The sequence below is a fragment of the Schistocerca piceifrons genome, chromosome X, assembly GCF_021461385.2.
Source record: "Schistocerca piceifrons isolate TAMUIC-IGC-003096 chromosome X, iqSchPice1.1, whole genome shotgun sequence".
Classification (NCBI taxonomy): domain Eukaryota; kingdom Metazoa; phylum Arthropoda; class Insecta; order Orthoptera; family Acrididae; genus Schistocerca; species Schistocerca piceifrons.
Window position 1 is genome coordinate 78,743,468 of NC_060149.1, and position 24,471 is coordinate 78,767,938.

At 36.5% G+C, this 24,471-nt stretch overlaps 1 protein-coding gene across 4 annotated transcripts in view; it reads right to left on the reverse strand.

The window, feature by feature from the left end:
- LOC124722032 (neither inactivation nor afterpotential protein G-like) overlaps positions 1-24,471 on the reverse strand; it is a 271,109-nt gene that overhangs the window by 33,171 nt on the left and 213,467 nt on the right. For all 4 annotated transcript variants that reach the window (XM_047247220.1, XM_047247222.1, XM_047247221.1 and 1 more), the window contains 2 exons: positions 14,104-14,287; positions 7,919-8,147 (listed from right to left, as the gene is read on the reverse strand). In XM_047247220.1, the coding sequence (XP_047103176.1) occupies positions 7,919-8,147; positions 14,104-14,287 (413 nt within the window). The remainder of the gene's footprint in view (positions 1-7,918; positions 8,148-14,103; positions 14,288-24,471) is intronic.

The following is a 24,471-nucleotide window of genomic DNA, read 5'->3' on the forward strand; positions in this document are numbered from 1 at the left end:
AGAACAAAAATACATAGCTGGATCAATAGGCAGCATGCAGAATTTGAACAGTTCTCAGGTATCCAATTGGATAGTGTCATAATTTCTCCACAATATTTTAGCAGATGTACACGCTGCCATCTTCAGATGGTTCCTGACAAATGCTGTGCCATTCCTCTCGGTGCCCTGTATATACTAGCCATTACCCCCTCCACCGTTCCTCTCCTGGTGTTTTTGGTGTGGCCAGCACGGCAGCTACTGGAGGTGGTGGGGGAAGCGGGGCCTGGGTCTGAACTGGGGCCTGCAGTCTCCCTGCTGCTGCCATCGGGGGTGGTCCTCGATCTCTGGGACCACATCTTTTTCTCCAGGCTGAGTGCAGGGTTCCAAGCCTGACTAAGCTGATGTAGTTGGATTTTGATGGCCTCTTTAGTTACACAGTCCCGGAAGTAGGAGGATTGAGAGAGTATTTTTGTTTTTCCATAGTCCATAGTATGGCCAGTCTTTATACAATGGTCAGCCAAGGCTGATTTAGTGGCCTGGTGTAATTTGTTATGGTGCTTATGTTTGCTGCACCTCTCTTCTACAGCGCGGATTGTCTCCCCAGTGTATGATTTTCCACACTAACAGGGAATTTGATAAACACCCATTTTCAAAGGCCTAGGTCATCTTTTGCTGAACCCAGTAGAGTCAAGATTTTTTCAGGAGGTCAGAATACACATTTCACATTGTGTTTCCCCAGGATTCTACCAATTTTTCTTGAGGTGTTTCTGACTAACGGAACGCATGCCAATGACTTGTGTTCTTCTGTTTCTTCTTCTTGTTCTCTTGGTGCAGTCTGTCTGAGTGTGTGTCTTATTTGCTTCTGATTGTGCCCATTTTTCCGAAATGTTGTCTCGAGGTGCTTGACTTTTGTGTCTTATAACTGCAGTCTCATTTCTATATGAATTGTAGCTAACCTTTCAATCCCTGTATTTTATGCCTGTTGCCTCCAGAATTTCAAAGCATATATTTCAATCAACATTGTTGACAGCTTTCTCTAAATCTACAAATGCTATAAACATTATTTGATTTTCTTCAATCTATCCATTAAGACATGTCATAGAGTCAAGTATTCTTCAAGGTTGGCTTTTCTGTCTTCTGTAAATAATTTATGTGAGTATTTCTGAAACCATGACTTATTAGTTAATTAGTTAGTTAGTTGGCTGGTTGCATGTTTCATTGACCAATCGCACAGTATAGTAGCCGTCATGAAGTGGAATATGTTAAGTACATAAGAAATGAACAAATGAAGTAAAATTTTTTAATATATACATATTACAATACAGAGTTAAAGATTAATATTTCTATTATTTACCCCATTCCCCTAAATGGCACAAAATACATATACTATATTTATATATTTATTTATTCCTTTTCAAGAATTCATCTATGGAATAGAAGGAGTTGTCAAGGAGATATGATTTAAATTTATTTCTGAAGCTATTACTGTTGTCTGTCAGACACCTTATTTCATCTGGTAATTTGCCAAAAATTTTTATAGCAACATATTTTACCCCTTTCTGTGCCAAAGATAGGTTGAGCAAAGGATAGTATAAGTCTTTCTTTTTTCTGGTATTATAATGTTGAATATCACTGTTGTTTTTAAACTGGTCCATGTTGTTGAGAACAAATTTTGTTAGTGAGTAGATGTATTGTGAGGCTGTTGTAAGAATTCCCAATCATTTAAAAAGATGCCTACAAGATGTGCGACTATGAACCCCACACATTATTCTAACCACTTTCTTTTGAGCAGTGAATACATTTTGTCTAAATGTTGAGTTACTCCAAAATATTATTCAGATTGACATCAGAGAGTGAAAGTATGCGAAGTATGTTAGCTTACTAATTTCTATATCCTCAAAATTGGCAATTATTCAGATCGCATAAGTTGCTGAATATAGTCGCTTTAGGAGATCCAAAATATGAATTTTCCAATTAAGATTCTGATCTATATGTACACCAAAAAACTTAGTATTCTCTACACTGTCGATTGGGTTAATCAAGAGTAAATAGAGCAAACGTATAGTTGTGACGACCACGGCGGACAGAGCCATCACACCGACGTCATCTCAGATGATGTCGCAATCTGTTCCACGGCGCGACCGTGGTGCGGGGCGCGGATGGTGGGGAGAGCGCGCCGTGGGCGGAGGGTATTTAAATTGGCTGCCGCCGTAACCGAACCCAGTTCCCCCTGGGCAGCCATAGCGTACGGATCTCTGTGCCGGCACGTTCACAGGAGCTCAGTCCGTCAGTTCACCTAATGATGGTGATATGTTTGATTGCAGAAATATTGTGCCCGTTGGACACTGTAGACCGGCAGTACACCCATGGATATTTTGATTTTTGTTTCCTGTCTGTAGGTATGACTTAAACCACTCACACGCTATTCTATTTATACCATAGAATTATAATTTCTGTAACATAATGTCATGGTTCACACAATCAAACGCTTTGGGCAAGTCACAGAAAATTCCTATTGGTGACATTTTACTATTTAAAGACTCTATTATGTGGGCAGTGAAATTGTATATTGCTGTCTCAGTGGAACAGCATTTTTGAAATCCGAACTGTGATTTACTAAGTATCCCATTAGTATTGAGATAGCTAACCACTCTTGAGTACATTACTTTCTCGAAGATTTTTGAGAATGCTGTAAGAAAGGATACTGGCTGATAATAATTGACATCTGTGGTGTCGCCCTTTTTGTAGAGAGGCCTGAAAATGGCATATTTTATTCTGTCTGGGAAAATACCTTGGTTTAGTGATGCATTACATATGTGACTCAGAACATTAGCTGTAATTGCTCCACATTGTTTTAATATCTTATTAGAGATGTCGTCTACTCCAACAGAACTTTCATTTTTCAAAGATTTAATGATTTTACTTATTTCACAAGAGGTTGTTAGGTGAAACTTAATCTGACTAAAATGTTTCAAAACTGACTCTTCCTTGTACTGCCTGTCTTTTTCTTTTGATCTATTCTCACCAATTTTTTCTCCTACACTTAATAAATGGTTGTTAAAGACATTAGCTACTTGTGTACTGTTGGTTAGAATGGTCTCATTCTCTTTAATAGTAATATTACCTATCCCAGTGGTTACTTTTCCTGTGTCCCTTCTAACAACATTCCATATTTATTTGATTTTATTTCCAGAGTTGTTAATTTCTTCTCTAATATACATATATCTTGATTTCCTTACAAATTTTCTCAGTGTGTTACAGTAATTTTTATAGTGTAAAACTACTTCTGGATATTTACTAGTTCTTGCTGTCTCATATAGTTTTCTTTTTGTTTCTGAAGACACTTTAATACCTGTAGGAATCCAAGGTTTCTTTGAAAAGTGTGTGGTGTTACACTTAGTAATTTTCGTTGGATGGCTGGTTCAAATGGCTCTGAGCACTATGGGACTCAACTGCTGAGGTCATTAGTCCCCTAGAACTTAGAACTAGTTAAACCTAACTAACCTAAGGACATCACAAACATCCATGCCCGAGGCAGGATTCGAACCTGTGACCGTAGTGGTCTCGCGGTTCCAGACTGCAGCGCCTTTAACCGCACGGCTTTTTGTTGGAAAACAATGTTCAAAAAGGGATATAAATTTATCAAGAAATATTTTGCACTTATCATTATGGATAGTATGGTAGTATTCACACCTATTTTCTTTGGAATTGCAATTATTACATTCTTCTTGAAATCTGAGGGCATTTCACTAGTCTCATATCTCTTGCTCAGGTGGAATAGTTTTATCAAGGTTGGATCTCTCAAGGACCTCAACAGTTCTGAAGCAATGCCTTCCACTACAAAGGTGTTGTTTCAACTTGTCTTTTAGTGCTGTTGTGAGTTTACAGGCCCAGTTGGCTTTTTGCTCAGCCTGCAAGCACAGTGTGAAGCTTTAACACAATGATGAAGTAAAGTGATTTAAGCATGGCAGGGCTGAGTACTGAGGGCAAAAGGCAGGTAGCCACATGTGAAGGAATAAAAAATCCCAAAAAGGGTTGGTGAGTGAGTAAGTGACAGATGCATTGTTGAACTGTCAAAAGTGTCACTTGGAAAATATTAGTCAGAAATATTGCACACAAAAATACTGACATCTCATCCAGTGGACCTATGTAATGAATGGGGACATCAAATTACGCACCTTTGCATCACGAGTTCAATGCAGCACCTCAAGAAACTGTGCAAACACTAGTTTTTGATTGAAACTGATTTTTATTAACAATGGTCAAAAAACACTTTAAATTATACAACTGGCAAACAATTGCTGCCACATGTGTAAATGATTTGTTAAACTGGAAATGGACTGTACAATAAACACATACTAACCTAGTTTATCTGTAACTTAACTTGATCTAGAGTAATGATATTTTTGATGAACAGTACTCAATTACATTGTCTAGAGCTCAATGTACTCCACAGCAATGTGTATCAAGATGTTAACATGTGTTACTTACACCTTTATACTTATCTTAAATGTATTTGTCTTTAGGTATGTACAATATTTCTGTTCCAAAATTAGCATTGCATTATCTAATTTAAACAGGTCACCAATTAAATCGACTATAATTCAGATTTGGTGCAGGCTACACGAAAACCAAGAATATGCATTCTCTATTAATATGAGACTTTAGTGCATATATAAATATTTCTTGTATTTCATTGTTTTACAAGTATCTGTGATATCATCATATTATGTTTCCATTAATATTCACTATAATATGTAGACTAGAATGTTTTGTACAGTCAAAAAGTGACCAACATGAGAAATTATTCATTTCAAAATATTTAGCTATAAGAAGAACAATTTTTATTTAATGATTGTCATTGTAACAATATTTTTATAACAAATCATGAACATTACTACTGTGGTATTGATTCTGACGTGTTAAATAGGTGGTGCTACTGTGTCTTGGGGTCTTTTTTCGTAGTCAGCCAGTTGTGGGCAGTCAGCCTGTGTGCATGGAGAGCTGATGGTAAGTCTGGGTATTGCTCAGCTGGGAAATTAACTTAGTTTTTGAGTGGCAGGACAGCCTTGCCAAACCAACACTAAAATTTTATGGGTAATAGAGTTCAAGCAGCAAATAGTGGCTTAGATGATTTCATGCTACTTTCAGCTGATGTATGCTTTCACACATAGAGAACTTTAACATGGCATGAGAGTTAATTTATTTCATGATGAAGTTTAGCGGACAGTGATGCGACATCACTGACCAGTTTTTGCAGTAGTCAGGACTTGGACATTGGTTTTGTTATTGAGCTAGCTGATTTAACAGCAGAATGTGCCAAATATTATTCACTATGTCACACAATCTTAATTGCGCTAGGCTACAATCTTAATGTTTAACCTTGAGCTGGAAACTGAAACACACTGAATAATTTTATGCAAGGCTGTCATATTTCATCTTGTGTATTCAGCTTAACTTTGTCACTGTATTGACTGTGTTATTTAGTACTATGGCTCCACTTAGTTTCACAATTTATTTGACTTTATTTTATTGTTTATTTATTATTGCTAAATGTGCTGGACTTCATGTGCTTAATTAATGCTGACCTATCAAAACCAACCATTTCATTTCATTTTTCATTTTATTATCTTCCTGTAAATGATTTACATGATGTAGGAATTGTCACAACAAAGTTATCATACTAGTACAAGTACTACAGACATAATAATGGAATATCACTTTCAAGGCATTTTTTAAAAGTACAAACTTACACATATAAATTAAAATTTTTGGCAATAAATTTACACACAATCAAAGTACTCATCTACATCATAGAAAGTTTTGCTTAAAAGGTAATTTTTAAGCTCAGTCTTAAATTTTACTTCATCTATTATTTTCTTCATGTACACTGGCAGACCATTGTAAAGTTTTATTCCAAAATAACTTACACGCTTTTGGGTTTGTGTTGTCCTTACCCTTTCTACATACAAATTCTTACGAGTTCTAGTATTATAATTATGGCAGGCCTCATTTGTACGTAGATTTTTCATATGTGCTCTTGTACACAGAATGCTTTTAAAAATATACAGTGATGGTATTGTGAGTATTTGCAGTTCTTTGAAATGGGGCCTACAATGAATTCTTGGAGAGTTATGTGTTATGATTCGTATAGCTCTTTTCTGAAATTTGAAGATATCTGTTAAGCTTGATTTAGTTTTACCCCAGAACACTATGCCGTAAGACACGATGGGCTGAAAGTAAGCAAAATACACTAGTCTAGTATAGTCCGTACTGCATACTCTAGATAATATCCTCAATGCAAAATTGAGCCTGTGGGATAAGTACTTGAGATGGTCTTTCCAGCTTAAGTTTTGATCAATTTGCATGCCCAAAAACTTTGTGGATTGTGCACTCTCTATCTTCTTATCCATTAGTTTTAACTGGAGGTCCATATCTTGAGTTACTTTGCCATACTGTATATAATTTTACTTATATTAAGTGTTAACTCATTAGCATTAAATCAATGTTGAATATATTTCAGGACTATATCAGTTGTGGTGGTTAATGATTTTTTATCATCACTTCTAATTATGCTAGTGTCATCTGCGAACAACATTATTTTGGTAGACATATTAGGATTTTTATGTCATTTATATAAAGCAAGAATAATAAGGGCCAAGAACACTGCCCTGTGGGACACCTATTTCCAATTTCTTTGCATCTGAGACCCACTTGATTTTCTGATTTGTATGTTCTATCTTGAAGGTAAGATTCAAACTACTGCTTCACAACTCCCCTTACACCTATTGCCTCCATCTTGTTTAACAGAATTTTGTGATTTACTGTAGCAAAAGCTTTAGATAAATCTAAGTTAATTCCCACTACACATTTTTTAGTGTCGAGACTGTGGCTGTTATTAAGGTAGAATCACAGTGGAGGACAATCTACCACACTGATTGTAGAGTCACATTTTGTTGTCAGGGTCATTCACTAGTCCAGACTTCAACAATCTTAGTACAAATTTCAAGGCACAGATGTAAGTTATCATGATTATTTTCTCAACTGGGAGGGGGGAGTCTTGTACTCTGTCAAATTATTCTCATAATATCATATCTCCTGTCTCATCTTCAATGACTTCCTCCTACTTCCTCTTCTGTAATAGTGTCTTCAAGTTCATTTTCATTGTATAGCCCTTCTATATTTTCCTTCCAACTTTCAGCTTTCCCTTATTTGTTTATTACTAGCTTGCCATCTGGATGTTTCATACTGCTATAGCTGCTTCTCTTTTCTCCAAATGTCTTTTCAAATTTTCCTGTAGGCAGCATCTATCTTCCCCATAGTCACATCCTCCTACGGCCTTATGTTTATCATTAACTACTCCTGCTTAGACAGTTTGAATTATCTGTTAATGTTAATTTTTAGAGTCTGTATTCCATTTTGCCATATTGATTTGTTGAATTTTTATGTTTTCTTTTTTTCAACTTAAATTCAATGTCACATATGTTATACAAATATCCCACTATATGATCCTTTGTTGCCTTCACTATTTCATCTGTCATAGCCGCCCATATTTCTTATATTGTATTCCATTGTCTTTTTTCAGTGATTTGTTGCCTAACATTCCCTTTGAAACTATCAACAATTTCAGGCCGTTCCAATTTTCCAGGTCACATCTCCTGACATTCCTACCTTTCTGCAATTTCTTTGGTTTTAATTGGCAGTTCATAACCAATAAATTTTGATGAGAACCCACATCTGCCCCTTGAATAGTTTTGCAGTTTAAAATGTTTGTCTGACCATAATATAATCAACCTGTAATCTTCTGGCATGTCCAGGTCATTTTCATGTATAGAACCTCCTTTCATAAACCTTAAATCAAGTTCTGGCATCGATTAAATTGTGTTAATACCATATATGTATATTTAAAGTAAGTGCAATCCAAAATTATATTCCTTACCTGAGGAGATTATCAACAACTGTAGAATTATCTTGAAGGCTACCCATTTTGCATGTGCCTCCAGGGTGATATGCCGTTACAGCTGCTGTGCGTATGATACATTCCAGGTAAAGGAGATCCCGAACATCTGGTATAAGATTACTACACTCAGATAAAACTGGCAAGTGTAGTTGTGCTCCCAGTTTCTGAAAAGCCTTTGTCCTCACTAATTTTTCTGCCAAGTTAATAGCTGAAACATTAATAAATGGTTCTCAGTACACTTAGGTCTATTTTTTTCAGTAAATGAGATACACAAAGGGAACAAACCAGAATGAGTTAAAATTCAACTTACGTGGAATTGTTGAAGAATATCCCAGAAATTGGCAAATTTATTACTTGAGAATCACTCAAATTAATATACATACATCAAAGGCAATAGTGGCACAACAGAATACACAGTCAAAGCTCAGGCTGAAGATGACAGTCCAGCAATAGCAGCACGACCAGAAATACAAATATTTGCAAAAATATGGGTAGAAAACAGTAAAGCACTAATAAGATGGAAATACTAAGAATGAGATGAGAGTGCAGAAACTGTTGAGAGAAGGAATCAGTGACTACAGTGGTGATGAGATAAAACTGAAAAATGTCATAGATTGAAAAGATTTACAGGGAAAAGGAAAGATGCAGCTTGCAATATTATTTTTTCTTTTCTTTTTTTAATAGATATCATACTTGCTCATAAACAATAAAAAGAAGTAAGAATTATATCTCTTGCTGTTCCTATGAGTCCTGGGAAGACAAAATGTCTTGGGAGGAAAGCTAACAAATTAAAAATTATTTTTGCTACTGGTTAACTTTTATCAAATGTACATTTATATGATAGTTTCCTGGAAGGCTGTCACCCACAGAAATGTTTATGTGATGGTTGCTTGTAAGGCTGTCACCTACAGCAGTGGAATGTAAACCACATTAAGAAAGTTATTCATCATGTGTGTTTCACATTAGTTTAAAAGCATAATAAGTGGAGATTCTACAAATATTTTGCATACATAACATGTTTCTTTACATTTTGAATGCTACAGAGTTAAAAACAGTTTTACTTACTAATGTGGTGTTTCTTACACATTACTTACTGTGTTTTTTCTCCTTTTTACTTGTTTTGAAGGCAACTGGTTTTCCCCTCTGTACTAGCACAGGCTGCAATAAAAAAGTTTGGTTTCACTTCTACTATTCACTTCCCTTGCCTTTTATAATCCCAGCTTTTCCTTTCACACTTCACTTTAAATTGTGGAAGTGAAATCAAGCTATTTTTACACTGCAGCCTCTTCTAACAACAAGAACAAAGCCAGCTGCTATAAAGTTATGTAAAAAGAAACAAAAGTGACATATTTAATGTTCAAAATCTCAACAGTCAAAAGCAAAATTGTTTTTTACTCAGTAAGAGTCAAAATGTAAAAATAGTATTATGTAAGCAAAATACTTACAGGATCATCAATGATGCTTTACCAATAAAGTAAAATGTGTCTGTTGTGGACCTAAGGTTTTGAGTAGGAATTGCTGGTTGTGTTAGACTCCTGGGATGGAATCACTACGATAGAGCTTGTAAGAGGAGGAGTCAGACAGCTGGCAGAAGCCTTCTGTCAGCTAGTCACTATGATTCATAACGACAGTGGTAAAACCTCTGTCTGCATGGTGAAAGATTAAATCAAGATCTGTCTTGACATTGAAAATGGTTGTTCTTTCTTCGGTTGAGAGATATGTGTTATTGAAGATCGACCTATGGAAGGATGGTGAAGCCAAGAGGTAAGGAATTCCTGGTAGGTGACCAGGGTGTTGTTAGGTGGGAGGGGAGGGGGGGGGGGGGGAGATGGTAACAGCAGTATAGTAGTATGGTGGTATGAACCGGAAGAGGTTATGTTCTGTATTGGGACCAGGTTGGCTTTGGTTGGAGGGACTGGTAGCAAAGAACAGTCTCGGCTTTAAGGCTCAGGAGAAGGAGACTAGGCCTTTGATGAGTCCAACATGGGGTGAACGTGCATGTGGAGCTGAAGATGAGGCCTTTGGAGAGGACTGAAACCTCTGTAGGATTGAGGTTCTTGGTTGACAACAATACTTTGAGTTTGTTTAAGTTCTGGGTCTTGTGAAATGTTGGGCAGGAGTTCTGGAGGATGTGGCAAATGTAAAAGGTCTGCAAGGCAATATCTGGAAGCAATGAGGGGTTGACAAGGTGGGTCACTTGGGTTAGGATAGATGTTGATGGGTAGTGGAACTCCAAGTTGCGAGTAGGATGTCATTAAGTTTCAGTCCACATCTCCTAAATTGAAATGCTTACCCTCAACACCTCGAAAACCTCTCCAGACACTGAACCCATAAATGATCAAACTTACTGACATCCTTCTGCTGTCTTGGATCCCCACTACCCATCAATACCTATAATATCATCAGTGAACTCTCTTGTCAACCCCTCATAGAACGAACTGAGGGCATTTTATTAGGATAAAGGAACTATAAAATTTATGGCTAGTACAGATGTGGCATTGTATTAGTTAATGGGTTTAAAATGACTGACAGTTGATGTTTTCCGTCTTTAATGGACTGACTGATTACCATGGTGCTATGAGTGTAGCGCATTATTGGTCTTAAGTGTTATAGTTTCTTTATTGCAATAAAATGCCCTTGCTCCATTCCTACCCACATTTCTTTAAATGGAATGGAATATTTTAATGGAATGACTGATGACATTGGTGCTATGAGTGTAACTTGTTACTACCAATAACTTTTTTGGTTTCTTTTTGCATAATAAAATGCCCTTGTTCCTTTCCTGTCCATAATTTTTTATAATTATACTTTTAATCTTCTGACAGTCGTATACTACAACTCTCCAACCTGAAATGTAACAGCTGCAGCTTTATTTCAACATGCTTCTTTTATTGTAATTTTTTTAGTCTTTTCCTACCCAAAATTTTACATATATGTCAGTTAAATAATATAACTTTCAGTAAGCCTTGTCATATAAAAGTTTAGCCTGTCATCATAAGCATACGTACTGGCATAATTGTTTACTTTGCACTACGTGCTATGTCACACTGCTTGTATTAGTTTGGGCACTAAAGGTCTGCAAGAATGTAGGACTGTGTATGGTTTTATGACAGGTTTGGGCACTAATGGTCTGCAAGAATGTAGGACTGTGTATGACTTTTTTGACAGGTATGATTCTCAGCTTTACACATTGTTAAGACAAATATCTTTAAATTCCATTTCTTCTCTTATATTTAATGTTTATATCACAGACATGATGACAGGGGTATCCTGAAACATATAATGATGAGGTGTTAATACAAATTATATTCGAGACCATAATGGGCACTACTGTCAGACTTCTCCATATGAAAGATAGTATGACATATATTTATAATTACTAAACAATCTCATTGACAACTGTTAATTTCTGTCACCTGTCAAAAGTGTTTCACCATTTCACAATACTCCCTAAGAGCAGCTCAAACATTATGGTATCAGAGATAAGTGCTGGTATATGGTTTCCAAACTTACTAGCTAAAACAGTGTAGAGTGTTGCATTAAGAAACCCAGGAATTGTACATAATGAAACAACATCTTTAAAGTGGTGAATAGTCACTACATGTAGACCACATGGATAAACAAAATGACAAATGTGTGTGAAATCTTATGGGACTTAACTGCTAAGGTCATCAGTCCCTAAGCTTACACACTACTTAACCTAAATTATCCTAAGGACAAACACACACACCCATGCCTGAGGGAGGACTCGAACCTCCACCGGGAGTAGCCGCACAGTCCATGACTGCAGTGTCTTAGACTGCTCGGCTACATGGATAAACACTAGATCCTTTCTCATTCTTGTATATAAATGACAAGCAAACCCAGCAATGCTTCAAAATTGCTGAATATGTAGGGGAATTAGATATATGTCTGAAAATGGAGTATCCCTGGGAATTGTGACAGGATGCAAGTATTGGCTCTCTGTCCACTCTGATGGATGGAACTCGAAATTATAATAAACCACATAGAATATGAATGTAAAGATCTCAAAAAGCTCTTGACCAAATTACTTCAAATTTTTACACAGTAGTCTAATAAACATTCAAATGGACATAAGCTATACATATTTTTAAACAACAATGAACAGTTTTTTTTTGGTTAAAACCAGCTGAGAGAAAGAAAATGCTGTGCTGTGGAAACATGTGGTTTCATTTTCTTTCTTGGGGTTGGTTTTTAACTATGATGGCAGGGCATTTAAATCATTTGACAAATTGTTTCCCAGATATAAAAGGGTGTCTTGAAAAGTAATGCCTCTGAATTTTTTAATGTGAAAACTCTTAAAGGTTTTAAAATAAAACAAACATTATTAACAGTCTACATCTTTATTCTCCATGTTCACCCTGGCAATGAACACGTTCCTCCCAATGAGAAACCAGTTTGTTGATACCATTGCTGTGGAATCTTTGACTTTGTTGACAGAACCATAACCTCACCTCTGCTTCTATTGCTTCATCACTGTCAAAGTGAAGTCCTCAAAGGAGTTCTTTAAGTTTTGGAAACAGATGAAGATTGGACGGGGCCAAATTGGGACTATATGAAGGATGATCAATGACAGTGAACCCAAGGCATCGAATTGTTGCAGATATTGTAGCACTCGTTTCCTGTCTGGCATTTTCATGCTGAAGGATGGGGTGCTCCATGTGTGGCCAGAATCTTTGAATTCAAGACTCAATTACAGCTTGCTGTTTCTCATGCAGTGGCATAGTTAGGTTACATGCAACCATGTTACATACTACAATTCAGAGCCATCTAGCAGCAGAGGGCTGCAGATCTGTAGCCATGAAGCATAAGGATGTAGAATGTTAACAACATTTGTTTTAGTTAAAAAATTGTAAGAGTTTTCACATAAAAAATTTGGAGGCATTGCTTTTCAGCACAACTTCAGATATTGCTTTTGTGATATATAAATTTACACAAAAATTATATACACAAAAACTATATACACTGCAATGGTCTCTTTTTTTCTTCCTCACAGTCTGTTTTGACAGAAAACCTGTCTATTAGAAAAGTTGTATTTATGGCTTATCAACTTCTGATAAGAATCAAACTTTGCAATGTGAGTTGGCTGAAACTTTTTGAGGCTACCCATTTGCTTATTAAAACCATGAGAAGTAATGTCATTAAAGCTATTACCCTCACAGATGCAGCAGCTGAAGAGGTCTCTTTCATACCATGTATACAAATGATCCCAACTGATTTACCCATTCAATCAAGATATCATAGTTAAAACCAACTGAGAGGAAGAAAGCAAAAGCACACATTTTCACAGCACTGAAGTAAATCAGTCAAGAACTTTTCGTGATTTTTTCCTAACAATGATTCTTCTTTATATATTAGTATAATTCTTGCAGCTGAAATTTTTCAGACTGGTGTTTAGTATTCTAAGCAAAAGTCTAATAAATGGTTGACTGATGTGATGTATGACAGGGTATTGAGAATGTCCAAGAAATTCAAGACAAATTAAAAGTGAATGCTATTGCTTGTTCCTCACACAGTTGTTATAGCATTTAATTGTGTGACTCAGCCAATATAACAGAAAATAACTGCTTTTCTACTGATTTATTCATTTACTAATTCCATATCTCTTGGAGGTGGCTATGTAGAACATATTTTGGTTGAATGAATGACATTCAAGGCATAAAATGGCAAATATCTTGGCTTCAGAAGTCAAAGCATAAAATGGCAAATATCTTGGTTTCAGAATCATGAAAAAAGTCTGCCACTGTCTTTTTCAGTTACACTTGATTGTACCCACAAAAGTTAGGAAATATTTGTTCTTAAGGAAACTGTATTCTTCAGAGCTGTTTCATATTTGAGAAATAGATAAGTTCAATACATTCTCTGATTCATAACCTAAACTCACATTCAAGAAAGACACTTAAAACTAAAATTAATTAAAGAATGAGATATAGGTGACTGGATGCTACTTGTTTTAAGAAAATTAAAGTGACTGATATTTTCTTTGAAATTCATAATCGCCAAATAAAAGTGTCTATGAAATGTTGGAATTTTTCTCAGATGAACAACCTAAATAAAGAACTATTAAAATTCTTTAATTTATTTAATTATTCTATTATTATATGGTTACAAAGATAATATACATTTACTGTCAAGCATCGCACCTTTAATCATGCATGGAATGTCATGAGAGTGAGAGAGATAATTTGGTTCAATTATTGGTGGACCCTCTAGGTGTGAGACATTCAGCCAGAGTCTGCCTCTACTCTGAGGTGTGAGACATGTAGCCAGCAGCACAAATCCTTCCTGGCTTGAGTTGTGACTCAGAGGGAATAACCCCTGAAATGTCTAAGAAATAACAAAACGTTAGTATTATTTCATTTACTTCAAAACACAGAGATCTATAATCAGACTTTTTTCTTCTAAGTATTCACACAGTACTAGAGAGATTATATATAAATGTTGCACATCCATCAGAATGAATTATTCACTTTTTGCATTTGTGTAAATTATCATCTTAGCTGGTGTTCAAAAATTCTTAAATTTTCAATAGTGTTTGCATTCATCAAACATTATCAGATGACCAGTGTATGAAAAATACAGGTTAGGATATGTAGCTGTCACCGTAAGATAAAATATTTAAGAATCTTTCATCATATTCTACTATTCACAAGTGCACAGGATCTTGGAGAGTGTTTTGCCACATATCAAAATAGTGTTAGTAGTGTGTATTTCAATATCTAGTGTCATGACATAATGCCATCCAGTGTGAATAAAATTGTAAGATAATAAGGAAATGCCACACTGAAGTGAGGTGTCTACAAATTGTACTAACTGCACCTCTTATTCAGTTACTGCATTGCCATGTTGCACAAAAGTGAGCTGGCATCACAGTGCCACTAAACAGGAGAAGTAAACAAGAAATAAGCATGCCTAGATAGAGAAACAACAGAAAGAGTTGAAAACAAATAAGTTAGCAAATCTGTATGGAATCCCAATTTGGTTTTTCAGAATACTCTATGGCATTAGCCCCATACTTAGCTTGCATTTACAGTAAATCTCTCACCCAATGCAAAGTTCCAAGCACCTGGAAAAAATGCAGGTGATTTCTGTGTATAAGAGGGGCAAAGAATGGATCCACAATCCCTAAAATCCCTAAAATTGGTTTGCTGCAGAATCATCTAACATATTCTCTGTTCAAATATGGTAAATTTTCTCGAGACTGAGAAGCTTTCATCCATGAACCAGCATGGATTTAGAAAGCATTGCTTGTACAAACCCATAATGGTCAGATACAGCATTAATAGTGTCCTGCTTGATGCAGTCACATCATTTAAATATCTGGGTATAACATTGCAAAGCAATATGAAATGGAATGAGCATGTGAGGATTATGGTAGGAAAGGTGAATGGTCGACTTCAGTTCGTTGGGAGAATTCTAGGAAAGTGTGGTTCACTTGAAAATGAGATCGCATATGGATGCTAGTGTGGCCTATTCTTGACTACTGTTTGACTGTTTGGGATCTGTGACAGGTCAGATTAAATGAAGTCATCCAAGCAATGCAGAGGTGGGCAGTTAGATCTGTTGTAAGAACCATTAACATAAGATATGAGAAATTGAGGCTCACACAGAGGCATATAGACAGTCATTTTCCCTCATTCTATCTGCAACTGGAACAGGAAAGGAAATGACTAGTAGTGCTATGGTTTACCCTCCACCATGCACCGTAAGTTGGATTGTGCAGTATTGATGTAGATGTTGAATAATAATGAAGTCATTGTTCTCAAGTGAAATGCATTGATTTACATGCTCTCTAAACATAACATAGGGATGTATAGGTGAGAGATTGTATCTAGAGGATAGTGTATGTAGGAAACCATGGCGTTTTTTGGTCAGCACTTCAGTCTAGTGACTGACTTTAAAATCCCATGAAGGAATGCACACTAAACACTGCCTTAAGCAGTTTCCACCATTTTGTACAGTTTTTGTTGTTGATAGATATGAGGTTGTCCTTTGTGCAGCAGTTGTAAATATTTCATTAATGTAACATGTGGAGAATTAAGCTATACTTTGTTGGTCATGCACCATCTTGTGCCTTGAAACAGAAGAAGGTCATTTCCCTTGGAACATGTGATACTTGCAAATGAACTGGCTTTCTCTTTTGTCTTAACAGTTTTACATCTTTTGAAAATGGAAATCTGTGTTAATTTTCAATAGCTTCTACTTCAAACTGTATTGAACATGTAACAGGATTTTGATAATCCTTCTGCTTAATTTGATTTCATTAATCATTGATTTAATGTAATGGATAGATTATTAAAAACAGAACTGCCAAGATTTTCTCAATTGGAACACTTTTAAATGCCAGTTGAATATTTGTTCCTAGGCACATGACCATGTTGTACCTTGGAACATGTTTTAACATTCAAAATTAAAAAAAAGAATTATAAGAATAATGGAAGGGGTAGATAATCACAAATCTAGTAGACCATTGTTTCAAAAAAGGATGATCCTGCCACTTCCTTGCATATATACAGGGCGTTTCAAAAAGAAAGAGCAGATTTCAAACATTTATTTCTCAAAAACTACAAATGATAGAAACACAATTCAAACGTTTCTTCTCAGAGAAAGGTTCAAAGTTTTTCAATGGTCCGCGCAGAAGTTCCATGCAAATCCGCAGTGGCGCTGGCGTTTGTTTGTAGGAAAATGGCGACGACACCACAGGAACGATCATTTTGTGTGCTGCAATTTGCAAAGTTAGAGTCCATTGTTGGTGTGCAACGTGCATTCCGCCGTCAATTCAACAAACAGCCGCCTCGTCATAAGCAAATTTATGAGTGGCATCACAGATTCGTAGAAGATGGTTGCATCTGCAAGCGAAAAAGCACGGGTCGTCCACGCACATCGGATGAAAATGTCGAGCGTGTCCGTGCAGCTTACGAAAGGAGCCCTAGAAAATCCACGACACGGGCAAGTCACGAACTAAACATGTCTAAAACAACGGTATGGCGCGTTCTGAGTAAGCGTCTGCACATGAAGCCGTACAAACTGCAGTTATTGCAAGCATTGTGTCCTGACGACCACAACAAAAGGTTCGAATTTTCAACTGCAATTCTACAGGACATGGAAGAGGACAATTTTGCCGAACGATTAATTTTTTCAGATGAATCAACGTTTCACATTTCTGGTAAAGTTAATCGGCATAACGTACGAATTTGGGCGAGTGAAACTCCGAGGGACGTTATTCAACATGAAAGAGACTCACCAAAGGTTAACGTCTTTTGTGCAATTTCGGTAAACAAAGTTTATGGACCTTTCTTTTTCATGGAGAAAACTATCACAGGAACCATTTACCTGGACATGTTAGAAAACTGGCTATTTCCTCAACTTCAGGAAGATTCAAATCACTTCATCTTCATGCAAGATGGCGCCCCACCACACTTCTCTGAACCTGTACGACGGTACCTAAATAACACCATTCCAGGACGGTGGATTGGAAGAGCAGGAGCACAAGATCAATGTCATCGTCTGTGGCCTCCCAGGTCACCAGACCTTACTCCCTGCGATTTTTATTTGTGGGGGTACATAAAGGACTGTGTTTATGTCCCACCTATGCCCGCTACTCTTCAAGAGGTACGACATCGAATTGTTGCGGCCGTGAATTCGGTAACTAAAGACCAGTTGCGTCGTGTGTGGCAAGAAATGAGATACCGGTTTGATATTTGTCGTGTAACAAATGGTGCTCATATTGAGGTACAGTTTTGATATTTGTTGTGTAACATTTGGTACTCATATTGAGTGAAGGACCGTTGGAATTGTGTTTCTATCATTTGTAGTTTTTGAGAAATAAATGTTTGAAATCTGCTCTTTCTTTTTGAAACGCCCTGTGTGTATATATATATATATATATATATACACACACACTTGAAAATATAATGTATTTAAAGCAAAACTTACATATAAAAAGACCACTCATCATTCAAAATCACACATTACACAGCTATGATACAAGACAAAAACTGCATGTACATGTTCAAAGAGACAACACAAAGTTATTTCAAAATACCCTTATCCATCCTAGTATCAAACTATACATTGCCTTATCATATACCATTAAACACATACAAAACATTGGTCACTTCAAATCTAAATTGAAATTGTGCTTGGTTGATCACTGCTTTTACACAGTAAATGAATACCTACAAAACTAATTTTTTCTATGTTAACCCAATGTAGTCTCATTCAGAAGAACATTCATATTTTAACTTTCTGTATATAGCATAATAACAACATTTATTTAAGTATTAATCATTAATTGATATATTAATGTGTGTTATTATGTACAAAGGTATATTATATGTAAAACTGTTAATATTAACGTAAAAATCCAAATATCTCTTGCTCATTGTGCAGCTGTAGATGAAAATGGATCAATAAATCAACAACAAATCACATGTGGAAAAACCTTAATTTTCCATAGTATTTTTGTAATTTCAGAAAAAAGACTGCATCACACAAAAATTGAATGCCATAATTCAAAACTGGAATAAGAAAATATATTAAACTTCTGTTACAGGCAAAGATCTAAAAAGTGTACCAAAGTACAACACTCCCCTCTACCATATGAGACAGGCAAGATACCCTCAATCTTAAAGCAGAGTGTGATAATTCCAATGCCTAAGAAAGTAGGCACTGATGGGTGTAAATATTACCTACCTATCAGTTTCATAAGTCATGGTTAAAAAAATCCATTTTTTAACTACCATGAATTATTTACAGAAGAATGAGAAAACTGGAAGAAGGAAGAGCAGTTTGGGCTGCAAAAAATATACAAACATCTGAAGCAATACTGACTCTATAACTTATCTTAAAAGATAGGTTGACGAAAGGCAAAGCTACATTTATAGCACTTGTAAATTTAGAGAAAGTTTTTGTGCATGTTTACTAAAATACACTCTTTGGAATTAGGAAGGTAGCAGGAATAGAATAAAGCAACTGGAAGCTTATTTACAGGTGATACAGAAACCAAAGCAGTTGTAAGAATTGAAGCATATGAAAGGGATGCAATGGTTAAGACAGGGTTGTAGCCTATTCCTATGTTCTTCACTCTGTACATTGAGCAAGCATAAAAGGAAAATAAGAAGAAATTTGGAGAGGGAATTAAAGTTTAACAAGAAGAAATGAAAATTTGAGGTTTGTCAGTGACATTGTAATTCTGTCAGAGACAGGTAAGGACTTGGAAGAACAGCTGAATAGAATTGATAGTGTCTTGAAAATAGGTTATAGGATGGATATGCTGCTGTTCTTAATATATTAATGACTTGCCAAGGTACTTTTTACCGAAGGTAAAATTATAAATATCACACCCAACAGACAAGAATTAAATGGTGAAATTGTAAATGATGTTTTGCAGAAAATCATTAAGTGGTTCTCTGCAAATGGTCTCTCATTAAACTTTGACAAAACACAGTATATACAGTTCCACACAGTAAATGGAATGAAACGATTAATAAATATAGACTTCGATCAGAAATCGGTAGCTAAGGTAGAATATTCAAAATTTCTAGGTGTGTGCATTGATGAGGGGTTGAACTGGAAAAAACACACTGAGGATATGCTGAAATGTTTGAGTTCAGCTACTTATGCTATTAGGGTCATTGCAAATTTTGGCAATATACAGCTGAGTAAATTAGCTTACCAGGCCTATTATCATTCTCTGCTTTTGTATGGCATCATATTCTGGGGTAACTCATCATTGAGTAAAAGAGTGTTCATTGCACAAAAGCATGTAATCAGAATAATTGCTGGAGCTCATCCAAGATCATCCTGCAGACACTTATTTAAAGAGCTAGAGATCTTCACTGTAGCCTCACAATATTTATGTTCACTTATGAAATTTGTTATTAACAATCCGAACGAATTCAAAAGTAATAGCAGTGTACATGGCTACAACACTAGGAGAAAGGATGATCTTCACTACCCAAAGTTAAATCTAACTTTGGCTCAGAAGGGGGTAAATTATGCTGCCACAAAAGTCTAGGGTCACTTACCCAATAGCATCAAAAAGTCTGACAGATAGCCATTTAGCATTTAAAAGGAAATTAAAAGAATTTCTTAATGGCAACTCCTTCTACTCATTAGATGAATTTTTGGATGTAGTAAGTGGGTAATTCCCCAACCCCCACAAAAAGAAAAAAAAGTGTCATGTAATATTTTGTGTAATGTGATATCTTGTATAGACACCTTTTATTAAACTGACACATTCCACATCATTACGAAGTGTTGTATTCATGATCTGTGGAACAAGTACTAATCTGATCTAATCTAAACAGAAGTAAATCGAGGGTAATGGAAAGAAGCTAAATCAAACCTGCCAATGCTGAGGGAATCATATTAGGAACTGAGTTTTGAAATTTTGGTATAAAAATAAATGATGATGTGCAAAGTAGAGAGGACATAAAATGCTGAAAAAGCATTTCTGAAAAAGACACATCTGTTAACATCTAATAAAAATTTAAGTGTTAGGAAGCCTTTTCTTAAGTTTTTTGTCTGGACTGTTACCACCTACCTCTACATGTACACGGTTACTCTGCAAATCACACATAAGTTCCTACCAGAGGGTTCACCAAACATCCTTCACACTTATTCTCTATTATTTCACTCTTGAACAGCACACAGAAAAAACAAACATATCTTTGTGTGCAAGCTCTGATTTCCTTTGTTTTATTTTTATGATCATTTCTTCCTATGTAAGTGAGTATCAACAAAATAGCTTCACATTCAGAAGAGAAAGTTGGTACTAAAATTTCATGAGAAGATCCTGCTGCGATGAAAAATGCCTTTGTTGTACTGATTTCCACCTCAGATTGTGTGTCATGGCCATGACACTCTCTCCCCTATTTCTCGATGATACAGAATGTACTGCCCTCCTTTGAACTTTCTCAATGTACTCCATTAATCATATCTGGTAAGGATCCCACACCATACAGCACAATTCCAAAAGAGGACAGACAAGCATAGTGTAGGCAGTCTCTTTGGTAGATCTGTTGCATCTTCTAAGTGTTCTGCCAATAAAATGCAGTCTTTGGCTACCTTCCCCACAACATTTTCTAAGTGTTCTTTCCAATTTAAGTTGTTTGTAATTTAACTCTTCAGTCTTTCCCTGCGAGATCTTGACATAGCTCAGGATTATTGGTTGCTAGGAGGAAAAGTGTTTTTTCACAACCGTTTACTATTCAAGTGGGCTCATGACCTAACTGCTCAAAATAATTTTCAGAGAATGCATTTATCATAATTTTGGATGACGTTTTATGTGTACTTCTGGATTTAAACATGTAGTTTTACCAACATAAAGAGGGTAAATCGAAGTCGCCTGCAACTATAATTGTATGGGTTGGGTACATGCTTTAAATTAGACTCAAGTTTCCTTTGAACCTTTCAGCAATTGTATTATCTGAGTTGGGAGATTGGCAAAAGGATTGATTTATTACCTTATTCCAGTTGTCAAGAATAAATTTCTAGCCATACTAACTCACAAGAACTATCTACTTCAATTTCGCCACAATATAAACTACTTCTGACAGAAACAAACACTCCACCACCATGTTGTATTTATCCTATCCTTTTTGAGCACCATTAGGTCCTTTGCAAAAATTTTGGCTGAACTTATCTCTGGCTTTATCCAGCATGCAATGCCTATAACAATTTGAGCATCAGTGCTCTCTGTTAGCACTTGGAGTACTTTCCCAACACAGTTATGATAATTTACGACTGTTATACCAGAGGTTCCTAGACGTATATTCTTCCTGTGTCCAACCTGCACCCTTGGAGACTGAAGCCCTGTTTCAGTTTCCCCAAGACTAACATAAAAATACTACCCATAACATGCCCCACAGCCCCTGCTACCTTTATAGCTGCCTCCTGCATGTAGTGGGCTCCTGATCTATTTGGAGGGCAGCCTAAATGGTTGCAAAAGGCAGCCTACAGAGTTGCAGATCCATCTGAGCCTCTGATTCAGACCCTCCACTCAGCTCTGTACCAGAGATCCGGAATCAGTCCCATCGATTATGCTGCAAATGATGAGCTCTGCTTTCATCTTGCAAGGATGACTGGCAACTTTTACCACTTCAGATAGACACTTGAAACCAGAGAGAATCTGCACTGATCGAAAACAAGACATGTGTTTTGTACTGATGTGTGCCACCACTTGCAGTTGGCTGCACCATGTGCTCTTCATGGCATCCAGAAGGACCCATTCCATGCCTGGAATTACTCCACCCCGTATGTACACAGAGTGCACACTGGCTTTCTTCCTCCCCTTGGCAGCCATGTTCCTAAGGTATCCCATATTGCACCTAACAAGCACCATAATGCACTAAAAAAAGGAAGCAGCTACTCTGGTAACATAGTTCTTGCGGAGTGCACATGAGGGTTTTTCAGGCTAGCAGTAGTTTGAGGTGCTCTGATGAACACTTGCCAGTTGATATGCAGCAAGTGAAGTCAAATGGCATTCATAATAATGACACTTTGAGTGCCACAATTTTATCAGTAAACTGTTGAAGTATTCCTAACAAATATCCCAAATTTACTGCCCTCTAGGAAACTTCTCACAATCAAATTATCCTTGGGACGGAAAGCTGACTGAAACCTGAAGTGGAAAGCTTTGAGGTATTTAGCAAGTCATGGAATGTAAATCAGAAAGGCAGATTAGGGGCCATAGGAGGGAGAGTGTTCATTGCAGTAGACAAAAATTTTGTCTCTATTGAGGTCGAAACTGAACTGTTGGATGTTTTTACTGGCCACCCGATTCTGCTGTCTACGGTCAATAGTGCATAAATACCCAGATCATGCAAAACTAGTTAGAGGTGACTTTAACCTGTCTATTATAGACTGGGATGTTTATGGATTCACTATAAAGAGAAGAGACAGATAGTCATGTGAAATACTTTTGAATAAATTTTCTGAAAATTGTCTTGAGGAGGTAGCTTGGCAGCCCTGTGCAATGGAAATATGTTAGACCTTGTAGCTATAAATAGGCTGCAACTTATTGACAGAGTCAGTATAAAAACAAGGATTAGTGATCATGATGCCACTATATGATACCATTATATGATTAGAAAAGTTACTAAATCAATCAAGAAGGCTAGGACAGTGTTTCTGCTAGATAGAGCAGATAAGCAGTTATTAGCATCTCACTTAGAAAGTGAATTGGTATCACATAGCTCCAGCAAGATGGATGCAGAGGAATTATGGACAAAGTTTAAGAAGACTATAAATCATGGTCTGGAGAGTTATGTGCCTAGTATGTGGATAAAGGATGGGAAAGACCCATCATGTTTTAATAACAAAATTCAGTGGATGCTGAGGAAACAGATACTGTTGTAATCTTGGTTCAAAAGGGAACGCACAAATAACAAGCAAATGTTAGTAGTGGTTTGTGCATCTGTGAAGAGCATACAATAAGTACCACTGTCACACCTTAGCAAAAGATCTGGCAGAGAACCTGAGAAAATTCTGATCTTATTTAAAATCACTAAACAGGTCTTAGGCTCCCATTCAGTCCCTTGTTGACCAGTTTGGTGTGGCAGTTAAAGGCAGCAAAACAAAAGCCAAAGTTTTGAATGTCACATTCAAGAAATTAGGAGAATCATACAAACATATCATCATTTGACCATCAGACAGACTCCCATATTGGTGACATAGTAATAAGCATACCTGGAATACAGCAACAACTGAAAGATTTGAAAGCAAACAAATTGCTAGGTCCAGATGGAATCCCAGCAATTTTACAACGAGTACTCTATGGCATTGGTCCCTTACATAGCTTGCATTTATTATGAATTTCTCACCCAGCACGAAGTCCCAAGTGACTGGAAAAAAGCACAGGTGACTCCAGTATGTAAGAAGGGGTAAAGAACAGAACCACAAAATTACAGATCAATGTCCCTAACTTCTGTTTGATGCACAATTCTTGAACAAATTCTCTGTTTGAATATTGTAAACTTTCTGAGGATCTCCTGTCCATGAATCAGCATGGTTTTAGAAAGCATTGCTCATGTGAAACTCAGCTTCCCCATTTCTCACATGATATACTGAGAACTATGGGTGAAGGGCAACAGGCAGATTCCATATTACTAGATATCCAGAAAGCATTTGACACACAGTTCCCCAATACAGGCTGTCAATGAAGATACAAGCATATGGAATAAGTTCATAGATATATGAAGGCTCAAAGACTTCTTAAATAATAGAACCCAGTATGTTGTCCATGACGGCAAGTATTCAACAGAAACAAGGGCATCATCAGGAGTGCCCCAGGGAAGTGTGATAGGCCTGCTGTTGTGCTCTATATGCATAAATGATCTGCTGGGTAGGGTAGGTAGGAATCTGTGGTTGTTTGCTGATGATGTCATGATGTACGGTAAGGTGTTGAAGTTGACTGATTGTAGGAAGATACAAGATGACTTAGACAAAATTTCCATTTGGTGTGATGAATGGTAGCTAGCCCTAAATGTGCAAAAATGTAAGTTAAT